This window comes from Chaetodon auriga, chromosome 1 (genome assembly GCF_051107435.1).
Source record: "Chaetodon auriga isolate fChaAug3 chromosome 1, fChaAug3.hap1, whole genome shotgun sequence".
In the NCBI taxonomy this organism is placed as follows: Eukaryota; Metazoa; Chordata; class Actinopteri; order Chaetodontiformes; family Chaetodontidae; genus Chaetodon; species Chaetodon auriga.
The window spans coordinates 19,847,872-19,857,621 of record NC_135074.1 but is presented as its reverse complement, the minus strand read 5'-3'; the positions used below and the strand labels follow the sequence as shown (position 1 = coordinate 19,857,621).

At 41.3% G+C, this 9,750-nt stretch overlaps 1 protein-coding gene and 1 non-coding gene across 3 annotated transcripts in view; both read right to left on the bottom strand.

The window, feature by feature from the left end:
* Positions 1 to 561: 561 nt before the first annotated feature.
* Positions 562 to 9,750, bottom strand: part of dennd2b (DENN domain containing 2B) — a 47,256-nt gene continuing 38,067 nt past the window's right edge. For both annotated transcript variants that reach the window (XM_076728720.1, XM_076728713.1), the window contains exons 15-20: positions 6,064 to 6,241; positions 4,460 to 4,501; positions 3,689 to 3,800; positions 2,021 to 2,260; positions 1,648 to 1,734; positions 562 to 1,059 (exon numbers count right to left, since the gene is read on the bottom strand). In XM_076728720.1, coding sequence (XP_076584835.1) covers positions 1,025 to 1,059; positions 1,648 to 1,734; positions 2,021 to 2,260; positions 3,689 to 3,800; positions 4,460 to 4,501; positions 6,064 to 6,241 — 694 coding nt within the window. In that variant the 3' untranslated portion in view covers positions 562 to 1,024. The remainder of the gene's footprint in view (positions 1,060 to 1,647; positions 1,735 to 2,020; positions 2,261 to 3,688; positions 3,801 to 4,459; positions 4,502 to 6,063; positions 6,242 to 9,750) is intronic.
* Positions 3,304 to 3,375, bottom strand: trnae-uuc (transfer RNA glutamic acid (anticodon UUC)). The gene has a single exon. It is a non-coding gene; the product is annotated as a tRNA-Glu (tRNA).

Sequence of the window (9,750 nt, the reverse complement as noted above, 5' to 3'; positions counted from 1 at the left end):
ATCAGATAAATGTAGTGCAGTAAAAGTACAAAATCTGAATATAAATAAAATGAAAATAAATGACTGCTGTCTTAAAACGTGACATGACCAACTGTTTGATAAACTTTCTTACCCTGTAAGATAAGAACAGGGGTGTACAGTAGGTGTTCAGCCTCAGCTTCCTTCACATCAAATGTCACCCTTAATTTCTATAAAGGACACAGGCAGAGGAGAAGTAATATGGCGGCTGGGATCAACAGTGAGCTCAGCTACGAGAGCTAATAACAGCACGGCAGTGACAGCCGCCAGAGTGATGTGTACAGACATAATAAGGTTACCAGCAGCATGTGGTAGCTGGTGCCAGACTAACCGTGCCTTTTGGGATCTTACCAGCTTCTACTGCACGAAGCTGTCATTGAGATGCCACAAGGAAAAAGAGGTAAATGGTGAATCACATATATCTGTTTCCAAAAGTGATGTCTGTGTGCTGGCGGAGCAAATATGTATTGTCGATATTTATATGGTTGATAGGACAAGAGAGGTGTCACATTCACATTCTGAACAATGAAAACTCAGCCATTTGAAGCATTTTACCTAATTTTTTTAATAAAAGACTGTAAAAGACTCTATGAAGAGTTACAATCAACAATTTTCTTCATTGTCTTGATGCATGTACAGTTTTTCGAATAGGTTTTACACTCCTTAAACAGAGGACAACACTGTGGTGAAATAATGCACAATGGAAACACATGAACTGTACATCTATGCCCATGTTAAGTCACATACACGCACACATTCTGAAAACACTCTTCACAAGCACACCTGGACATCAGTGGTTACTCTACGGCTCACTCGTTGTGTACCGTCCTGCTATCACTATCTCATAAGGTACTATAAACATACACTGAAGAGTATCACGGCCACCTTACAGCGAAATAATATGTACATGTTTACATAAAAACAAAGACAAAGCAGTGAGAATCGCCATAATGCAGAGACTTGGACGTCAGGCCTTCAGCTTGTTGTATGACTGGATGATTTCCTGTCAGTTCTTTTTGTGGAGAAACTTCATTTTACTTCCTGAAAACAGTTAAAACAAATCAATTAAATCATGTAAAATGCAAAAGATCTGAGAAGTTAGATCTAATTCAGTTTATTATACAGTATATGATGATCAATCCAGGCTGAGATTTCACAAGGTTTAATCTGATTTAACCCCAGTTTATCTGTCTGCAGTCTGTGTCTGAATATCTGCTTAAGTTTGAGATTCCTGATAAAATCTTTATTTATCCTTTCCAGACATGCTTAGAGACAAGGAAAATACTCTGCTCAAACATCCAGTTGAAGTAATAATAAGCAAAACACATTTTTCACCTTGTAATGAACTAATGACAGACTTGTCAGGACGAGACTGATGATTTCTACCGTGTTAGTGAGATGAGAAGCACAATTGACAAATTGTGTGTCGCTCCCTCTGGCAGGATAACAGTAATAACAATGAGTTGTGTGTGATCTAATCTCGCAGAATGAGAGTGTTTAACAAAGCTCGAGAATAAATATGAGAAATGTCCCTGATTTTAAAATTGCTTCATGTTTTTTTTTTTTGTTTTTTTTCCTCACTCTCTCTGGAATCTGAGTGTCGCCTTGTGTGAGTGCTGCAGGACTCACCAAGGCCTCTCAGAAACTTGTTGACTCCACTCTGCTCTGTGTCTGGCAGCTCCTCCAGATACTGATCCACCCTCTGCTCAAACAAACCTGTCAACGCAACAATACAACAGATTAAAAAACAAAAACTGCAAAACAGTGAATCATCTCAGTCTTCCAGGAAGTTACAATGACGTTTGTCTGCACAGTGATGGGGTGAGAAAACATGCTGATGATGAGTTCAGCCACTAGAGATCAGTGTTACTGCAGTGCCTCCGCCTGCACAGTTTGTCTCAGAGTCGGCACAGGGGTGGAAATCCAGACGTTTCATCAAAACTATTAAGGAAGAAAGAGGACATTCATGGAAACAACTGACACTCAGGGAGGCACAGTCTACCTTTAGCCCGGGTCTTCCTCAGCTCCCGATCCTGAATGAACCCGGCAAACATCTGAGACTCCATGAAGACGCCCAGAAAACGGCGGATGCTTTTCGACGCCACAGACTTGCGGAATGCCTCTCTTTGGAAAACGCGCTCTCCGCGCTCATTCTGGGCGATGAACAGGGAGTAATGGCCGATGGTCTCCAGGAAGAAGCGAATGAAGGCCTCTGACACCAGGCTGTTCAAGGAGTTGTACTCTGTGGACACAGAGAAGCACTTAGTTCAATTATTCATATCTCTTGCATCGGTGTTCATAATGAAGTAATAAAACAGACATGTCACACAGTATGGCGTGTTGACATTTTCCAAGAGATAGTTTTTAAAGAAGCCTGAGAGCAGCCAGAGTCAGATTTAAGTAGGATACATGGTTTGGCTTCGCCCTCACAGCCATAGAAGTAATAAAAATTTAGCCACAGCTATTGTTAACCGTGTGGAGATTCGGGGACGTGTCTCATAATGCTTGGTCAAATTAGCCTGAATCTAATTAACCACAAAATAAGAAATAATAATAATGTGGTTGCCTCTTTATTGGGGTTGTCAGTATGTCAAAAGTACCGAACTTGATTTGAGCTATTGGAAATTCTGAGCAAGTTTCACAGCGAGAGAAACGACTCACACAGTGAAGGTTTGGATGAAGAAAGGATCTGAAATGAAGCTGAAGGGAATCTGTAAATACTGACTAGACTAAAATCCCCAGCATCGACACAACCAGAGCTGTGACTGTGGGGTTTTACCAAGAGTCATTAAACGACAATCATGACTGGGGTTTGGCTAATTTTCTGCTTCCCCTCTCTGTTTTATATTATTGTTGGTATTTGTTACCTTCCTCTCATATTTCTTATTGTAGGCCTGGCACACTGTCTGAACATTACAACATACTTTAAGAAGAGGAAATCGTTGTGTGTGGTAGTATAACATAGTCAAGCTTAAACATCCATTTAGTCTGACAGGCTACAGGCCGCACAAATGTCTTGCTTTGGTTTGCACATTAGCGAGAGCAGGTTGTGATTGACATGCGGCAGATGTAACGCAGACAGTGTGAGCTGTAGGTTTTATTTTGGAGAAGAATGTGCAAGGCAGAGACAGAGAGTCTGCCCCATGTTGGCTCTCTTCTGATTTAGGCAGGAAAAAGGCAAATCAGGTTTTCTTAATTATCTTTATTTGGAACTGTTGTTTTGAAACTTGCTCACAAATATCCTGATTATTGATCCCCTCAGGATAAACCTTCTTAAAACCCTAATTCCCACACCGGGAGTTGAACCCGGGCCGCCTGGGTGAAAACCAGGAATCCTAACCGCTAGACCATATGGGAGATACAGAGCAGAGGTCCAGCTCTGGATTCAACCTGTGTGTGTTTGAGTGTTGCTGCTGTGTTTCTCCTCACAGGAAGACAACCTGTGGTTCATTCAGGGTAAAAGTTCAAAGATTCTCAGAAACACCACATGATCTCAGCTCTAAGGCCAGCCTTTGTGACTCACTGTCTTAAGTAGTCTGTAAGAGGACGTCATCTCCGTGAGTTTCACAGAGACATGGACTGAACATGTCCTGGCGCATAAACCGTTTTGTTCAGATTAACAAGGAAAACATCTGTCTTGGTAGGGAGAGATGATTTGTCACTTATTCACCTTCGTCTGACTCGCTGTCAGAGTCCTGGTTGATGATGTCATTCCTCTGCTCCAGCGCTTGCTCAAGAGCTGCCTGAAGTTTCCGCGGCAACAGCGAGGCCTCGTCGTCCATCTATAAACAAGCAAAAACACTACAGTCACCAGTGATAAACAACAATGTTTGGAGAATACGTTTCAAAGGCTCAGACTCACCACAGAGAACCGCATGTTTTACTGTACAGCCCTGTTTAAAGCGAGACCATGTAACCTTTGGAAACGCAATCTTCCTCTTACAAATGAAAACTTGAGTTTGTGAGCAATAAAATCAACAGTCACTCAACTCAGTGCGTGAAGGAGTTTTGCTGCTTCAGCCTTACTTGGTCTGGTATGACCAGTAACCTTTGATGGCTAATGTTTCCTGACTTTAGTTAGAAAAGTTTTGATATTACTGGGACAGTTTGCTGACTTCATCACCTTCAGTTAAAATGACAATGAAACACATGATGTGTCACATGTTTTTATTTCTGCTTGTGACCCCATTACAACTGCCATTGGGATTTTTTTGTTTATTTGTTTGTTTTCCACATTGTTGGCCATATTAGATAGAGGGATGAAATGCATTAGAAGTCTTCAGCCAGGCTCACAAAGAAAACTGCAGTAAATATGGGAAATAAAGGGAAACTTATCGTACAACTGCCACTTGTGGCCACAATGGATCCACTGTTGACCAAAAGTTACAAAGTCTCACTTTAAGGTCAGTTTTTTCTTTGTTTCATATGTTCATAGACTAACCTGTCGGATGAATCGGTCAGTTCCCAGGTCAACCATCAAAGCCTGAGAAGAGGAAAAGGAAAGCGTTTCATTCCTCGGCACTAATTAAAAAACCTGGAAACCTTCACTTGGAAACTCTTTTATCTCTTAGCAGCAGAACTGTTTATTTATTGAGTCGAATAAATAACCGTCACCTTCAAAGAAGCTACAACACAAAAAATTCAGATATGAAACACATTTCTTAAAGAAGAATGTTTTAGTGAGTCAATCAGCAACAGGATGAGCAATGTAAGCAGACAGCAGATGTTGCTGACAGCTCATTAACAGGTCGGTGTCAACTGTGTCTCACGTTGTCTCTTCACATAAATCACCTCAGTCTGAGAGACATGTAGAGCTAAAGCTGAGACACAAACTTCAACAATGTTCATCAGCACACCATGTGTAAACCTAATACCTGTCTAACTAATTAAGGACACTCTTCAGTAGGCTTCTGCTGCCAAAATATTTACTGTGAGCCAAAACTAGACTGAGAAGGAGGCCAGAGATCTTTGGCTGCTGGAGCCCTCAAACCAGCTGCCCATAGCAAACTATGTGATGTTACTTGCTATGTATCTGTGTCAGTATTCAAATGCACATACAAACTATAAATATAATGTAGGTTTTTTAGGGCAATAATACTTCAGAGGCTTGAGATGAAAGTCATGGCTTGACTTTGATGACTAAGAATACAGTTAACTGTGATGTAGCGCAGCAGCTCAACACTATCCTCATTCACTGATTAATCTATCAATTATTTTCTTGATTAAGAGATTCATTTGATCTGTAAAATGTCAGGAAATCATGACTGACTTGACTTTTTCAAATGTCTTGTATTGTCTGATGAAGAAGAGTAGAGAAGAAGAGTATGAAAACCAGAAAATATTCACATTTGAGAATCTGTGAACGAGTGATTTTTTTTGCCATTTTGGTGAAATTATGTTTCAAACCATTCTGCAATTATAAAAATGTATAATCGACTGTGCCGTTTAATGTTCCCAACAAACAATCACATCTTATAACTAAACTATATATTTTTTTAAATTAAAGGTGCACCAGTCAATATTTTTATCTAAACAATGGATCCAGTGACCATGTGTAGCTTGAGAGGGCTTAACTGTGCAGACTGAAGTGGTCAGAACAGATAACGGTCACCCAGCTCTGCAGTTCATAAGGTGATGATATGTCGATGCTGTGTTATGTTCTACTGTAAAAACAACACAACACAACACAACACAACACAACACAACACAAGTGCACCTTTAAGTTGTTCTGGTCACAAAGGTGCTGCCTAGTGAATGTGACCTGTGAATTCTTTCCTTTGGCTGGAATTCACCTGGCTGGTTCCCTCATATAGTAAGACCAGAGGCAGAAGAGGGAAACAGACACAGCAACAGTCGGCCAATTTATAATGGAATTACTCTGAATCTCTATTGTTGCAATCTATCATCCAGGACACTAATATCCACTTTCACAAGAAACAGGCTTCAGTTAGATAAAAACAAGAACAAGGAGACAGAGACAGAAAAATCAGGAGTCTGGAAAGGAAACTGCACTCAGAGGCAGGCGGTCAGAGACGAGGTATTCACCTCTTCCACAGGCAACTCCTTGAGCTTCGGCAAAGAGCTGGACAGCAGCCCCACCAGGAAGGGAGTGGGACAGCAAACGATATCCAACATGGAGCCTGGCAGCACAGGGATGAAGGTATGTTGCCAGGAGAAGGGGTAGAGCAGTGCCACCACTGCATGCATACAGCTGGACAGGATACTGATGATGAGAGACACACACAAAAAAAGACAGACACCATCAGTCACCTTCACACAACAACGCCCTGCAGAGGCCACACCAGATTAAACTGAACCCAGTCAAAACAGGGCACATGTTTTTTTTCCAGACTGAAAGGGGAGTGGTGGTTTATATGCAACAACATTTTCCTAAAAATACCGGCTACTGCAGTCAAAGTTAAAAAAACAAACAAAACAAAAGCATAACATCACAAAATATTTCAATCATTATCATTAACTGGGCTACAAACTGAGCAATAAGAGCACAAATCATATATAAGCATTGCTGAGCTCCTTTCCCAAGTTAAATAAGTCCTTGATCCTCTTTTCCTTGAAACAGTTACTTCACATGAGGCATAACAGCTATGTACTCTGGCTCTGACACTTTGTTCTTCCTGCGTCTTCCATTGCACTTCTGCCTCTTAGACTTTAATACCATCTATTACAGTGCAAACCACAATGAGGATCAGTGAGTGCCATAAAAATGCATTATTGTGACATTACTCTTTGTCTGCAGGGGTGGCGTGACTCTGACATGTTGCTATAGTTAAGCTGGAGGCTTGTTGACGCAATACCAAAAAAAGCACCAATTCGGTTTAACTCCGACAGCTGTGGTATAAAATCGAGATCACAAATAGCAGCCTGTCTTTCTCACGATCCGTGGCTTGTTGACAGTGGCTGACCCTCCTCCCCTCTGTCCTCTACATACTGTCCAATCCATGTACACAAAGAGAGTGAAAATAAACTGTGGGTCCAATCATACACACACACACACACACACACACACAGAGCGGAGCACTAAATCAGTATGGATCAAGAACAAGCCCAGGGATCAAACATGGTATGCAAACGCACCCCACTTGAGATATATACACTTTTAATGAGGAATGTTTTCCATGGTCGCTGTCATCAACAGCACACACAACGTCAAAGTAAACAGAAGTTACTCCTTTTTAAGTGAACTCCTTCACACTGATGTTCAGCTTCAGAGACTTTAACTACATTCTGGAACAGCATGCAGAGAGTAGAGATCAGTCTAATCAATCTGCTGCGATCAATGACAAACTCCATCAAACTTTTCCACTCCATTCGTTCAGGCTACATGTTTGCTACAGGCCTTTTCATCTTCACTTCCCATGAGTCAAATTGCCAAGATTAAAATGTGTTTTCTTGACAGGGTAAAATAGAATTACACCAGTAAAAACCCAAAGGCTACAATAACCACAGTGCTCAGTCTTTTTAGGCCTCTTCCAGTTCACTCATAACATGAAGCACTTGCAGCTTTGCTTTGGCCGGTCTGATTTCCATTTGCCTGAGGAGGGCTTTATAATTCCTAACAGATCCTGTCTCCTGCGTTTGACGAGTTCCAACAGGGAGTGATGGGGCACAGAGCTCCGAAAACCTTCGCCACAGGCTACACGTGGCCCTACACACTACTGATACCAAAAGGATCAATTACACTCATTCCCCAACCACACACCCCTGGGAGAGGATGAACTTGCAATGAAAACACTCTGTGCGACCAGAGGTTGCCATTCAACTCTGGAAGCAGAGAGGGACATTCCCGTTAGATCCAGACCAAAACTTTGGATGCTCAGACCACACGTGGGTCATAAAAAATGAGGAAAATACTGTGTGGCTTGTCTGTCAACTAATGGTTGAGAATAATAAATAAGTAAGAAAAAATTAAACATCCTGAATGAAAGATTGTAATTAGACAGCGTCAGTAGAGGGACATTTTAGATAGATAGATAGATAGATAGATAGATAGATAGATAGATAATAAAAGTTAAAAGTAAAAATGTCCAAATGTCCAGTGCAATCAGAATTAAAAGTAGAAATGTCCAGTGCAAACAAAATGCAGGTTAAGGTGCATGTTGAACAGAGAGTTGTACAGATTCCATTCAGAACAAACCTTTATCTCTTCTGAATTTGATGATGCTTATTGTTTTGGGTTCGAGTGTGTAGTATCAAGGTTGCAATGTGGTGTATCAGATTGGATTATGTTGTATGGTGGTTCTTAGCTATGCAAGAGGAGTGGCTCTAGGGATGGAAATATTGGTCTGTCAGTTGGCCAGTGGGTCCACCACTTTGGTCCAGACTGAAATATTTTAATGACTATTGGATGGACCGCCATAAAATTTTCTTCAGTACATTGGATTGTGACTGAATCTCTGCAAAACATTCCCATCGGCCTCAGCTGTACTTTGTGTTTAGTGCTATTTAGCCAAATTAAACTAAGTTGGCAAACATTAGCATGTTAGCATTGTCATGATATTAGCATGTAGCTCAAAGCACAACAGTGCCTAGGAGCAACCCATGGAAATATAAAGCAACCAGCTTTGTGTAGACTAGATGGAAAGTAAGACTTTATCATACCAAACCTTTCATCCTTATAATGTTTAATCCAAAAAATGTGATTATTTTTACACTGTGCAAGATTAAACTAAGATTCAAACTTGAATTTGATTACTTAAAATCTGATTATGCACTTAATAGTCATAGAAATGTATGACCCCACTCTCAGGAATAGAAGTTCTGCAGAGGTGAGGTCTGTGCAGAGCTGTTATGTGTTGAGGTTTGGGAGTTAATCCTGACATATTAGCTCTTGCAGGTCTGCCAAGCCTGGTTTAATGTGTATGAGGCTGAACTGGCAGATATTCCAGGAAACATGGGATCGAGAGGCTTAGTCTATGAAGCCCGAAGGAGGAGAGAAAATTTCAGTGTCTGAGACAAACGCCTCTATCGCTGCATGCTTCACAGCTCTACTAAAGCACTGCACTGTGTCTTCTAGCCTTGGCATAGCTAAGACTGATTCCACAGACAGACATCAGCTGTGCTGCAAATCTCCACAAAACCATTATTCAATGTTAAAGCTCTTTCAAGCCCAAAATAACACCTAGACATCATACAGATGCAGCAGCGTACATATAGACCTATAGGACTCCTATGACAAGCTGCACATGGTGTATTTTTATCCTCTAGCAGAATGTTCTCTGCTCCCTTGGTCCCCAAATGGTTTTCCCTCACTTCCTGTCTTTAAGGATCTCCAGCCACCAGCTCTATGGCTCCACAGAAGGCAACAGGAGAAGCCATTTTACAATGAGAAATGGCTTCCTGATGGGAAACTCTATACGTGTTCTTATTAAAACCACAGTAATGTCTGAGTTTGATCAGCGCTGTCTAGAGAGCAGATGAATGTGTGCAGGTGTTCTTGTATATGAGTCTCCAACAAGGGCGCCTTGCACGTGGGTGTAAACATTCATGAGAATGACACTGATGTGAAAATCAGCTGGTCAGGCTCTGGTAATGGCCAAGTCTTTCTCGACCCTTTGAAAAACAGAAACATTTCACGTGTTTATAGTGAGTGGATTTCACTCCACCTCTGAGTTGAATAGCACATGGGAAACCGGTTAAGTTGTTAAAAGCGGTTTTGGCTTCACGCCAGTTCAGCAGAGCATGTTAGAGAGAGTTTGTGAGAATAACGGAGGA